Here is a 13949-nt window from a genome sequence, read left to right as displayed (position 1 = left end):
GAGGGTGGAGGTGTCAGTCCTGGCCTGAGAGTGGGGAAGTCAGTCCAGGCCTGAGAGTGGAGGTGTCAGTCCAGGTCTGAGAATAGAGGTGTCAGTCCAGACCTGAGAGTAGAGGTGTCCGCCCAGACCTGAGGGTGGAGGTCTCAGTCCAGACCTGAGAGTAGAGGTGTCAGTCCTGGCCTGAGAGTAGAGGTGTCAGTCCTGGCCTGAAGTGGAGGTGTCAGCCCAGGCCTGAGAGTGGAGGTGTCAGTCCAGCCCTGGAAGTAAAGGTGTCCGCCCGGACCTGAGGGTGGAGGTGTCAGTCCAGACCTGAGAGTAGAGGTGTCAGCCCTGGCCTGAGAGTGGAGGTGTCAGTCCAGCCCAGGAAGTAAAGGTGTCCGCCCAGATCTGAGGGTGGAGGTGTCAGTCCATACCTGAGAGTAGAGGTGTCAGTCCTGGCCTGAGAGTGGGGGTGTCAGTCCAGACCTGAGAGTACAGGTTTCAGTCCTGGCCTGAGAGTGGGGAAGTCAGTCCAGCAGTGAAAGTAGAGGTGTCAGTCCTGGCCTTAGGGTGGAGGTGTCAGTCCAGACCTGAGAGCAGAGGTGTCAGTCCTGGCCTGAGAGTGGGGAAGTCAGTCCAGCTGTGAAAGTAGAGGTGTCAGTCCTGGCCTGAGAGTGGAGGTGTCAGACCAGACCTGAGAGTAGAGGTGTCCATCCAGACCTGAGGGTGGAGGTGTCAGTCCTGGCCTGAGAGTGGAGGTGTCAGCCCAGACCTGAGAGTGGAGGTGTCCGTTCCGGCCTGAGAGTGGAGGTGTCCGTTCCGGCCTGAGAGTGGAGGTGTCAGTCCAGGTTTGAGAATGGAGGTGTCATTCCAGGCCTGAGAGTGGAGGTGTCATTCCAGGCCTGAAAGTGGAGGTGTCAGTCCTGGCCTGAGAGTGGAGGTGTCATTCCAGGCCTGAGAGTGAAGGTGTCATCCCAGGCCTGAGAGTGGAGGTGTCAGTCCCGGCCTGGGAGTGGAGAAGTCAGTCCATGCCTGAGAGTGGAGATGTCAGTTCCAGCCTGAGAGTGGAGGTGTCAGTCCTGGCCTAAGAATGAAGGTATCAGTCCAGGTCTGAGAGTGGAGGTGTCAATCCAGGCCTGGGAGTGGAGGTGTCAGTCCAAACCTCAGAGTGGTGGTGTCAGTTCCGGCCTGAGAGTGGAGGTGTCAGTCTAGGTCTGAGAGTGGAGGTGTCAGTCCCGGCCTGAGAGTGGAGGTGTCAGTCCAGGCCTGAGAGTGGAGGTGTCAGTCCAGGTCTGAGAGTGGTGGTGTCAGTTCCGGCCTGAGAGTGGAGGTGTCAGTCCAGGTCTGAGAGTGGAGGTGTCAGTCCTAGCCTCAGAGTGGTGGTGTCAGTTCCGGCCTGAGAGTGGAGGTGTTAGTCCAGGTGTGAGAGTGGAGGTGTCAGTCCCGGCCTAAGACTGAAGGTGTCAGTCCAGGTCTGAGAGTGAAGGTGTCATCCCAGGCCTGAGAGTGGAGGTGTCAGTCCCGGCCTGGGAGTGGAGAAGTCAGTCCATGCCTGAGAGTGGAGATGTCAGTTCCGGCCTGAGAGTGGAGGTGTCAGTCCTGGCCTGAGAGCGGAGGTGTCAGCCCAGGCCTGAGAGCGGAGGTGTCAGTCCCGGCCTGAGAGTGGAGGTGTCAGTCCATGCCTAAGAGTGGAGCTGTCAGTTCTGGCCTGAGAGTGGAGGTGTCAGTCCTGGCCTGAGAGTGGAGGTGTCAGCCCAGGCCTGAGAGTGGAGGTGTCAGTTCAGCCCTGAGAGTGGAGGTCTCAGTACCCGCCTGAAAGTGGTGGTGTCCGTACCGGCCTGCGAGTGGAGGTGTCAGTCTAGGTCTGAGAGTGGTGGTTTCAGTTCCAGCCTGATAGTGGAGGTGTCAGTCCTAGCCTCAGAGTGGAGGTGTCAGCCCAGGCCTGAGAGTGGAGGTGTTAGTCCCGGCCTGAGAGTGGAGGTCTCAGTACCCGCCTGAAAGTAGTGGTGTCAGTCCTAGCCTGAGAGTGGAGGTGTCAGTCCAGGTCTGAGAGTGAAGGTATCCGCCCAGGCCTGAGTGTGGAGGTGTCAGCCCGTGTCTGGGAGCAGAAGTGTAAGTCCAGGCCTGAGAGTGGAGATGACAGTCCAGGCCTGAGAGTGGAGTTGTCAGTCCCAGCCTGAGAGTAGATGTGTCAGACCCGGCCTGAGAGTGGAGGCACCAGTCCAGGCCTGAGAGTGGAGGTGTCAGTCCCGGCCTAAGAGTGAAGGTGTCAGTCCAGACCTGAGAGTGGAGGTGTGAGGCCTGAGAGTAGAGGTGTCAGCCCACGTATGAGAGTGGAGGTATCAGTCCAGGCCTGAGTGTGGATGTGTCAGCCCGTGTCTGGGAGCAGAGGTGTGAGTCCCGGCCTGAGTGTGGAGATGTCAGTCCAGGCCTGAGAGTAGAGGTGTCAGTCCCAGCCTGAGAGTAGATGTGTCAGACCCGGCCTGAGAGTGGAGGCACCAGTCCAGGCCTGAGAGTGGAGGTGTCAGTCCCGGCCTGAGAGTGAAGGTGTCAGTCCAGACCTGAGAGTGGAGGTGTCAGTTTCGGCCTGAGAGTGGAGGTCTCAGTACCCGCCTGAAAGTGGTGGTGTCAGTCCTAGCCTGAGAGTGGAGGTGTCAGTCCAGGCCTGAGAGTGGAGGTGTCAGTCCAGGTCTGAGAGTAGAGGTGTCAGCCCAGGTCTGAGAGTGAAGGTATCCGCCCAGGCCTGAGTGTGGAGGTGTCAGCCGGTATCTGGGAGCAGAAGTGTAAGTCCAGGCCTGAGAGTGGAGATGACAGTCCAGGCCTGAGAGTGGAGTTGTCAGTCCCGGCCTGAGAGTGGAGGTGTGAGGCCTAAGAGTAGAGGTGTCAGCCCACGTATGAGAGTGGAGGTGTCAGTCCAGGCCTGAGTGTGGATGTGTCAGCCCGTGTCTGGAAGCAGAGGTGTGAGTCCCGGCCTGAGTGTGGAGATGTCAGTCCAGGCCTGAGAGTAGAGGTGTCAGTCCCAGCCTGAGAGTAGATGTGTCAGACCCGGCCTGAGAGTGGAGGCACCAGTCCAGGCCTGAGAGTGGAGGTGTCAGTCCCGGCCTGAGAGCGGAGGTGTCTGTCCAGGTCTGAGAGTGGAGGTGTCAGTCCAGCCCTGAGAGTGGAGGTATCAGTCCTGGCCTCAGAGTGGTGGTGTCAGTCCAGGCCTGAGAGTGGTGGTGTCAGTCCTGGCCTGAGAGTGGTGGTGTCAGTCCTGGCCTGAGAGTGGTGGTGTCAGTCCAGGCCTGAGAGTGGAGGTACAAGTACCAGAGGTCTCCAGAGGCACAGGCACCAGAGGTCTCCGAAGGCACAGATACCAAATGTAGCAGAGGTCTCCAGAGGCGGGGGTACCAGAGGCACAGGTACCAGGGGTCTCCAGAGGCACAGGTACCAGGGGTTTCCAGAGGCACAGGTAAAAGTGGTCTCCAGAAGCACAGGTACCAGGGGTCTCCAGAGGCACAGGTACCAGGGGTCTCCAGAGGCACAGGTACCAGTGCTCTCCAGAGGCACAGGTACCAGGGGTCTCCAGAGGCACAGGTACCAGGGGTCTCCAGAGGCAAAGATACCAGGGGTCTCCAGAGGCACAGGTACTGGGGGTCTCCAGAGGCACAGGTACCAGAGGTCTCCAGAGGCACAGGTACCAGAGGTCTCCAGAGGCACAGGTACCAGGGTCTCCAGAGGCACAGGTACCAGAGGTCTCCAGAGGCGGAGGTACCAGGGGTCTCCAGAGGCACAGGTACCAGGGGTCTCCAGAGGCACAGGTACCAGGGGTCTCCAGAGGCGGAGGTACCAGGGGTCTCCAGAGGCACAGGTACCAGAGGTCTCAAGAGGCACAGGTACCAGGGGTCTCCAGAGGCGGAGGTACCAGTGGTCTCCATAAGCACAGGTACCAGGGGTCTCCAGAGGCAAAGGTACCAGGGGTCTCCAGAGGCACAGGTACCAGTGGTCTCCATAAGCACAGGTACCAGGGGTCTCCAGAGGCAAAGGTACCAGGGGTCTCCAGAGGCACAGGTACCAGAGGTCTCCAGAGGCGGAGGTACCAGAGGTCTGCAGAGGCACAGGTACCAGAGGTCTCAAGAGGCACAGGTACCAGGGGTCTCCAGAGGCACAGGTACCAGGGGTCTCCAGAGGCACAGGTAAAAGTGGTCTCCAGAAGCACAGGTACCAGGGGTCTCCAGAGGCACAGGTACCAGGGGTCTCCAGAGGCACAGGTACCAGTGCTCTCCAGAGGCACAGGTACCAGGGGTCTCCAGAGGCACAGGTACCAGAGGTCTCTAGAGGCACAGGTACCAGTGCTCTCCAGAGGCACAGGTACCAGGGGTCTCCAGAGGCACAGGTACCAGTGGTCTCCAGAGGCACAGGTACCAGGGGTCTCCAGAGGCACAGGTACCAGGGTCTCCAGAGGCACAGGTACCAGGGGTCTCTAGAGGCACAGGTTCCAGGGGTCTCCAGAGGCACAGGTACCAGGGTCTCCAGAGGCACAGGTACCAGGGGTCTTCAGAGGCACAGGTACCAGGGTCTCCAGAGGCGCAGGTACCAGGGGTCTCCAGAGGCATAGGTACCAGGGGTCTCCAGAGGCACAGGTACCAGGGGTCTCCAGAGGCACGGGTATCAGGGGTCTCCAGAGGCACGGGTACCAGGGGTCTCCAGAGGCACAGGTACCAGGGGTCTCCAGAGGCACAGGTACCAGGGGGTCTTCAGAGGCACAGGTACCAGGGGTCTTCAGAGGCACAGGTACCAGGGGTCTCCAGAGGCACAGGTACCAGGGGTCTCCAGAGGCGGAGGTACCAGGGGTCTCCAGAGGCACAGGTACCAGGGGTCTCCAGAGGCACAGGTACCAGGGGTCTCCAGAGACGGAGGTACCAGGGGTCTGCAGAGGTACCAGAGGTCTCCAGAGGCACATGGTTTCTGCCTGGTCACTAGAAGCACAGAGTTCAGAGGTCAGTAGCGGGCCAGGAGTCAAGTGTCTTTGGAGGGGATAGGGGGTCAGAGTTTATTAGAGGCACAGCCTCAGAGGTGTATAGAGGGGCAGGAGACAGATGCTTCTAGCGGCACAGAAGTCGGAGGTCTCTAAGGGTACATAGGGTCAGAGGTAAGAAAAGGCATAACGTTCAGTTATTTCTCGGGGCGCAGGGGGTCATAGGTCACTAGAGGCACGAAGTCGGAAGTCTCTAGAAACGAGGGACCAGATATAGCGGGCCGGATGAATGAAAAGACTCGAAGCGCTTCTTATTTAAAGTGGGCATTCAAACAAGCCAATGACGTAGTGAAGCTGACGTTTCTGTACTTTAACGAGACTCCATTTGCTCTCAGATCCACCTGTGGTCCCTCTGCCCATCAAGGCCTACAGCTCGCCCGCCATGGTGCCCTACTACAAGCCCAGCTTCCCATGGGACTCCTTCTGCCCGCCCTACCCCTCTTTCAGGCAGATGACCCCCAGCGCACAGTCGGCCTTGCTGGAGCGCTCCATCAACCTCTACGGAAGCCGCCTGGGACCAAGCGCCGACCCCGAGCCGCCCATCGACTACTGCACCCGGTACTCGCCCCACATGGAGTCCTACCACTGCGTGAAGTGCAACAAGGTAAGTGATCTCAGGTGTACCCTGTGCAAAGCGTCTCGGGATAGCACAGTGCTTAATTTGAGCCAGTGGTTTCCGGAACTTAATTGTCAACACTGGCGCTTGTGTAATCTGCCATAAGGTGGCCCTGTTTGGCTAATTTAGAGATAACCACAACAACAGTTAATTATTTATTTAATATATATTAAATGTAACGATTACCTGCCTCTCAAGCCATTCTTATAGATTTGAGTCCTGAAAAAGTCGAAATTGTCACACTTGTAGGAGTGTAATAGTTAGTAGTTGTGTTGTTACTATCATTGGTAGCGCTGGCAGGGTTAATATGTGGTGGAAGCTGCAGTGGCCTCCTGACGAGAGCCCCGGCACTTAATATTTTAGAAATTAAGCACTGGCACAGACCGAGAGAGAAGTGTCTATAAAATATCCTCTCCACGCCCAAGTGAAAGCCATCATCCTCCATTCACACCGGGATTCCTCCAGAGTGGCCCCTCCACCCCTACTCATCTAGAAGTGTAAGTCCTGAACAGCAAGAGGTCAGGAGGTCAGTTTGAAGACTCGCTGGGGCCCCACTTCCAGCGACAGCCACCGTCAGCACATCAGACACTGCCCTGTCAGCCTGGGAGCAGCGAGGCTGTTCCTGTTTTACATTTCTCGATTTACGTACTTGTGCATTTTCTGAGAGCATTTGGTTTTTATCTCCAGGATGGCGTTTCGGTAGTTTTTTTTCATGCAACATGCTACTTTCTAATGCACAGTGTGAAAAAAGCCACTTCTTAGAAGCGCTGTGAGTTCAGGTTGTGAGACGGCCACGGTTGAGAGTGAAAGAGATCAGGTTGAACGCAGCGTAAATTTCTCACAAAACCTGTCGGTGGGTCAGAAAGGGGTTCGGAATACATGCTCATCCAATCGTTGGCCTCTCTGCAGAGGTCACATAGCAATGGTCAGGTGTGCCAATTGTAACTGTGAGTGTATGCGAAGGTATGTGTAGGAGGTACACAGCTGTCAATATATTGGCAGGGCAAAAGTTAAAGTGTGATGCTTACGGCCGAGTGGGTGCGTGGTGTGTGTGTGTGGGTGGTGAAGTGAAAGAGCCGATGGAAGTACGTGCAGGGCAGAGTGACGAGGGTGCTGAAGAGGAAAGGGGTGAGGCGTGCGACATGTAGACTGTGTTTTCCGAAAGATATGAGAAGAGAAAGAGCCTAAATGTCTCAAAAAGAGACTGCAAAAGACAGTCCTGTGAAGAAGAGAACAGGAGGGGTTGAGACACTTTGAAGACCTTGCCCCCTCCACTGACCATGGTAATGATTCATTCACAGTCTGCTGAAAAAGTTTACATTAATATATATAAAAAACATGTACATGAAACAGACGTGCACGTTCTTCATGAACACTCGTTGTATCCGGCCCCATCAGTTTTATCTGTGGCCCCTTGTGTCCCCCCCCCCCCCCCTAAAAATCACATCTACAGACACCACTGGACCACCTTCACGCTTTCTCATGCAGGTACATGGTTCGGCGGGGCGGGCGACTGAGTTTGGTGGTTGGGTGCATGCAGGCAAGGCGAGTGGCAGATAATAAAAAAATTAATAAAGTCACTTACCATGCTTGCTGCACGTCGGACGTCATCCCCACTCGGCTCCATGGGCTCCAGCCAATTCCCCTAACCAATCCTGGCGCTACTCTCAAGCTGGTAAACAGCATGAGAGAAGTGCCAGGATTGGATGGAGTGGGCTGGCCGGACAATCCTTCAGGCCTTCTGGCCTGTGCTTGGCCTCCACCCAGCTGCTTAAGACAGCTGGGCGGTGAGCTTCACAGTGCATATGTCACTATGGGCGGCGCAAGACTGCCGGCCAAACTGACATGCGCATTTTGGAGGTACATCCAGCTACAGCTCCTCCAGTCCTCTAGGCTGCCAATTGGGCAGCAGAGGAGGACACGCCCCCATTTCTCCCGGCTGGGGGCAGGCTGTCAGCTGTGGCGCACTAAATGTGAATGATAATATAACAATGAAATTATTTCATTGAGATTTTATTTTTTAGGTTTAGCGCGGCTGCAGCGGGTGGGGGCGATGCCCCCCCTCACGAAGAAACCGCTGCTGTTCTCAGGTGTTCTTTGGTGAATTCCCCCTCATATTAAGCTTCAACTTTTAACAGACTCCCATTGACGCCAGTTAGGGGCAGCTTTGGGTAGCAGCTGCTGTACCTGGCTTACCTCTTGCCTCTGACTTTGTCCTTGCTACCCGGGGTCAAAGGGTCAGCTGCAGGAACGGACAGTAACCCGAGCCCTGCTCACTTTCTGTCCTTCCCACACCATGTCTCTTATCCCCTCAGTAGCCTAAATGAGGCTGTTCTGGGAGGGAGGGAGGATATGGTGTCATGTCTGTGACGTCATGGGGGAGGGAAAAGGTGCGCGGTGTCACTTCCGGTACCTCTTGCATCTTGGTGAATTAACATCCATCAGAGTTCATATGAGGCAACCAGTCCATACCGAGGACTCCACTGGGTGGCTGAAGAGAGCTGCTTGCAGAGAGGTCATTGTAACAGGGAAAGAAAGACATGTTTCATCCACACACTTGTCATAGAAAAAAAGAAATATTCAAATATTCAAAATTACCAACCTGAATGATCTGAGCCCTAAAACTAATGCTTGCAGTTATAGAAACTTAACGGTGCAGAGCTGCGCATCGAAAAAAGGGTTGTTAATAGAGGTGGGAGGAGTTTTAATCTGACTTCCAACCTTTTTGTAAAGTTCACAGGTTGCAGAGTTATTTATACCTGCCTTGCAAAACTAGGCTTAAAGAAGAATTTCTGTAAAATACATTTTGGAAAAATAAGTCTACCCCTGCTGGGATTTTGATCCAGAAAAACAATAATGTCGATTTTATTGCTAGCAATGTATACTTCTTACTTCTCAACAGGGCTACCTGTAAGGTGCTGCGATCGGTGCAGCCGCACCAGGCACCGACATCACGGTGTCCTGTGTTTAAAAATAACGTATGGGTTTAAATTCAGGTGTTGCTGAGTTCCTTGTGCATCCTGCCGTTTTCAGGCAACAATAAAAATGTCAAGATAAATGTGGTGATGAATGTTCCTGCAGGAAAGAGATCGGAGTTTTGTCTGGTGGCAGTTCTGACTCATCCTAAAGTAGCGCACAGGGTTAATGTGCCTGTTGAAAAGAACGTGTGCCATGCAGAGCACAGACCTGAGTGTGAGTGAACTATGAGCAGTGCTATAAAAAAATGTCAGAGAGGGGCACTGTTAGAGGGTGGTAGTGAGGGAATTCATGAAGAAGGAGGTCATTGGGGGTGTCACAAAGCTCAATGCACCAGGCGCCATCAGCGCTAAAGTCGCCCCTGCTTCACAACCCCAGCAAAGATTGCCAAGCTTCAGTAGATGACTGTGGAGGAAAAACTTGGGGACTTTCCAGAGCCCTGGTCAGAACCAAGGTGCAGCTATGGTGCGCGTCATCGCAGCGCATCTCTCCACTAGGGAACGCAAGGTTAGCAAAGCTAGAGAAAAGTGAGCACACAGACACACACATCCAGTCTGGGGCCTGAATCAGAGGTGCTGTAACAGAAAATCATCCAATTTGGGGAGGAGGCGCTAAGTGCAGAGTGGAGCCCATCAGACCTGTGTGAGAGCGCCTGGTGCCCCCTGTTGGTGTGAGATGGGGTCTGGTTTCAAGATGCTGTATTGTGGGGCTTATTTATGGGATTTTGGGGTAGGGCAGCGCAGCACGGCATCTTGCTGCGCTGCCCTACCCCAAAGTGAAAGGGCAGGAAAGCACCATAATTAAGCAATATAGTGCACTCCTATCCTTTCTCCATGTGCTGGCGATGTTTCGGCAGCCGTGCGCCTACGTAGGCACTCTTGCACCATGGTGAAACAGTGCTTCTGTTGCATGCACGATTTTTTTTGTGCAGGATTGGGCACCTTCCTGCACAAAAGCAATTTCCTCTTTTTATATGTGCTGCAGAATGAGGAAAGAGGAATGAACGAGGTGAAATAAACATATTTTTCCTCATTACGCCTCACCTTGGGATGCGTACAGATTTGGCACTTCCCCAGGCTTACATGATTTTGTAAATCTGGGGCAGTGTCAAATTCCATGGGGTTTGCGTGGGAAGCCCACCTCAATGCCCATGGAACGCCTCCCGGGTGCAGAGTAAAGAGACGCAGTGATTTGCGCTGCGTCGCCTTACTCATGATTTATAAGGCCACTCAAAGCCATGCAGGGTGGCTTTTCATGGCTTCATAAATCGAAATGAGAGCCCTGCGTCACACATGTACCACTTTTCGTGTTGCAAAAGTGACGCAGGGCTCTCATAAATATCCCCAGAGGTCACAAAACATGAGGGTTACATTCTAGTAACGCATGGAGTAAGGAGATCAGGTGCCGTGCCAGCTGGGCAAGAGGCTTCGAGGCACTATTTAAGAGCCCAGGACTCACAGGGCACGTGCCAGAGACCATGGACCAGGTAAGGGACAGACCCCCCCTTAGTCTGTTGCATGTGCGTTTAGTTGGCAGAGTCGTAAGCAGAAGATATGCTTAATGATTTGCAGTAAGGCCTTTTGGGGCATATCAGCAATGAGGCGATATTAAATTATCGCCACTTTTGCGTCCGTTTTCGGGCAAAAAGCGGCGATAATTTGATCGCCTAATTAGCAAGGTCACGCTATCGCGTGAAACCTTGCATTAGCGCCCGGATTCTTAACGCCCAGCTTTGCATCTCTAATGAGATGCAAAGTGGGCGTTCCTGACCTGACAGGACTGGAGAAATGTCGCTAAGCGACATTTCTCCTATCATCAAGCCCTACGCCATGAAGTATAGCGGGAAGACAAGTAGCGATAACCCCTGTTATCGCTACTTTCCTTACGCCTGCTTCAGGACTGACTTAGCCATGATATCCTATGGAAGGTGGATATCATGGCTAAGTATGTGAGGCCCTATCAACAAGCTAACGCCACACTACGTGAGATTATCGCTGGGTTTCCAGCGATAATCTCATGTTTGGCAGTTAGCGCTAGGATTTGTATCGCTTTTGAGATATGCGTTGCTAATAGCACACTATCTCAGCGATAAAAATCCACGATAGCCGGCGATAATTATCCTAGCGCTAAGTGCGCTTAGCGATAATTATCGCCGGTTGTTGCTGATATGCACCCTAGTACTTTACATGTATGTAGCATGAACATGTACATGCTTAACTCTTACTGTACTTGAGAGGTTTGTTCGGTTAATTTGGGGGACTGCTGAAGTTTGCTCTAAATGTGTGCTAGGGTTCACATGTTCTTATAGAACTGTCCTGTCTCTGTTTAGTGCTGTTTACATAAATTTAAGTAATGTGCCTTGAAGCATGATGCATCTGGCATTCTGTGCGCTATACAAATAAAACACACATGTAATGAAAGTGCCTGCTAGGACGGTGCAACATGACTAAAGCTGTCACAGTAAGTGGGGAACTCAAAGTCCCCTCATCATCAGAGGCCAGGGTGAGTTTGTGCTCATTTTCGCATCAGGTTAACCGATCCCATTTGGATCGGAATCCCCTGGTGCAGTGGGCACCTCTAGCTCAGAGTTTCCCTCTGGGAAGGGGGAATGCCACGCCCAGTTCACGCTTTTCACACCAAATTTCACATGGCTCAGAGTTCAAAGGACATTTTCCACCGGTAAATTTTGAAATGCTTGACCTGCTGATATTATACATGGGAGGTGCAGTAATTAAAACAATACGTATAATTCTGATCTCTGTGCGAACTGGTGTTTGTGCCGGGATTGCAATTTAAGGCGCCACTCGCAATGCGGGATAGACCCCTCGTGATAAGGTCGTGTCTAATGCTCACTTCCAACACAGTCAAAGAGCGGCCTGTAAAAGATCACAACTCTAAAAAGAAACTAAAAGAAAGGAAAGGAAGAGAAAAACAAACAACACCGTCTAACTCAAAGAGAGGGCGGCATATAGTGGACCATAGCAAATACCTTGCACCCCCTTACTTACCAGCAACCCCTCGTGCTGCCCCTCATAGCATCACCTCCCTGAACAGGGCGCGGTGCAAACAGGGAAGACAGGCTGAGAACCAAGGGTAGAACTTCAGAAAGCTGCGATAAAAAACCTGCAAAAGGCAACATAAGAAAATACTTTAATATAAAAAGCGTTTCCAGATTCCCCTGATGTTGAAGGTCATCTCAGTGTCAGGGACAGCAGTTGCAGCGGCCTCTCAAGAGTCCTGCCTGACCACCCAAGGAAGGGCCGCTCCTCCCATTGGCCACGGTAACACCCGCACTTAAAACACTTGTAAAGGACGCTGAGGGGACCCCTAAGAGGGAGGCAGGAGATAAACCCTAAGCATGACCTGCAAGTCTAAAGACGCCCTGGAACTAGAGGCATGAGAAAAAACCCAAAGAATACCCTGCAAGTCTAAGCACGACCCGGAACTAGAGCCATCCGCTAAAACCCTAAGCATACCCTGCAAGTCTAAGCACGACCCGGAACTAGAGCCATCCGCTAAAACCCTAAGCATACCCTGCAAGTCTAAGCACAACCTGGAACTAGAGGCATCAGCTAAAACCCTAAGCATACCCTGCAAGTCTAAGCACGCCCTGGAACTAGAGGCATCCGCTAAAACACTAAGCATACCGTGCAAGTCTAAGCACGCCCTGGAACTAGAGGCATCCGCTAAAACACTAAGCATACCGTGCAAGTCTAAGCACGCCCTGGAACTAGAGGCATCAGCTAAAACACTAAGCATACCGTGCAAGTCTAAGCACGCCCTGGAACTAGAGGCGCCACATAAAACCCTAAGCATAACCTGCAAGTCTAAGCACGCCGTGGAACTAGAGCCATCCGCTAAAACCCTAAGCATACCTTGCAAGTCTAAGCACAACCCGGAACTAGAGCCATCCGCTAAAACCCTAAGCATACCCTGCAAGTCTAAGCACAACCTGGAACTAGAGGCATCAGCTAAAACCTTAAAGCATAACCTGCAAGTATAAGCACAACCTGGAACTAGAGGCATCCACTAAAACCCTAAGCATACCCTGCAAGTCAAAGCACGCCCTGGAACTAGAGGCGCCACTTAAAACCCTAATCATAACCTGCAAGTCTAAGCACAACCTGGAACTAGAGCCATCCGCTAAAACCCTAAGCATAACCTGCAAGTCTAAGCACGCTCTGGAACTAGAGCCATCCGCTAAAACCCTAAGCATACCCTGCAAGTCTAAGCACACCCTGGAATTAGAGGAATGAGATAAAAGCCTAAGCATACCCTGCAAGTCTAAAGGCGCCCTGGAACTAGAGGCATGAGATAAAACCCAAAGAATACCCTGCAAGTCTAAGCACAACCCGGAACTAGAGGCATCCCCTAAAACACTAAGCATACCCTGCAAGTCTAAGCACGCCCTGGAACTAGAGGCATCCGCTAAAACACTAAGCATACCGTGCAAGTCTAAGCACAACCGGGAACTAGAGGCATCCCCTAAAACACTAAGCATACCCTGCAAGTCTAAGCACGCCCTGGAACTAGAGGCATCCGCTAAAACACTAAGCATACCGTGCAAGTCTAAGCACAACCTGGAATTAGAGGCGCCACATAAAACCCTAAGCATAACCTGCAAGTCTAAGCACGCCGTGGAACTAGAGCCATCCGCTAAAACCCTAAGCATACCCTGCAAGTCTAAGCACAACCTGGAACTAGAGGCATCAGCTAAAACCTTAAAGCATAACCTGCAAGTATAAGCACAACCTGGAACTAGAGGCATCCACTAAAACCCTAAGCATAACCTGCAAGTCTAAGCATGCCCTGGAACTAGAGGCATGAGATAAAACCCTAAGCATACCCTGCAAGTCAAAGCACGCCCTGGAACTAGAGGCGCCACTTAAAACCCTAAGCATAACCTGCAAGTCTAAGCACGCCCTGGAACTAGAGCCATCCGCTAAAACCCTAAGCATACCCTGCAAGTCTAAGCAACCCCGGAACTAGAGCCATCCGCTAAAACCCTAAGCATAACCTGCAAGTCTAAGCACACCCTGGAATTAGAGGAATGAGATAAAAGCCTAAGCATACCCTGCAAGTCTAAAGACGCCCTGGAACTAGAGGCATGAGATAAAACCCAAAGAATACCCTGCAAGACTAAGCACGACCTAGAACTAGAGGCATCAGCTAAAACCCTAAGCATACCCTGCAAGTCTAAGCACAACCCGGAACTAGAGCCATCCGCTAAAACCCTAAGCATACCCTGCAAGTCTAAGCACAACCTGGAACTAGAGGCATCAGCTAAAACCCTAAGCATACCCTGCAAGTCTAAGCACAACCCGGAACTAGAGCCATCCGCTAAAACCCTAAGCATACCCT

At 52.7% G+C, this 13949-nt stretch overlaps 1 protein-coding gene across 3 annotated transcripts in view; it reads left to right on the top strand.

Annotated features, from left to right (window-relative positions):
* GFI1B (growth factor independent 1B transcriptional repressor) overlaps window positions 1–13949 on the top strand; it is a 109346-nt gene that overhangs the window by 50259 nt on the left and 45138 nt on the right. For all 3 annotated transcript variants that reach the window (XM_085613903.1, XM_085613901.1, XM_085613902.1), the window contains one exon: window positions 5332–5600. In XM_085613903.1, the coding sequence (XP_085470029.1) occupies window positions 5332–5600 (269 nt within the window). The remainder of the gene's footprint in view (window positions 1–5331; window positions 5601–13949) is intronic.

The sequence above is a fragment of the Triturus cristatus genome, chromosome 1_2, assembly GCF_964204655.1.
Source record: "Triturus cristatus chromosome 1_2, aTriCri1.1, whole genome shotgun sequence".
Lineage (NCBI taxonomy): Eukaryota > Metazoa > Chordata > Amphibia > Caudata > Salamandridae > Triturus > Triturus cristatus.
Note: the sequence above shows the minus strand (reverse complement) of the source record. Positions and strands in the feature narration are given on the sequence as shown.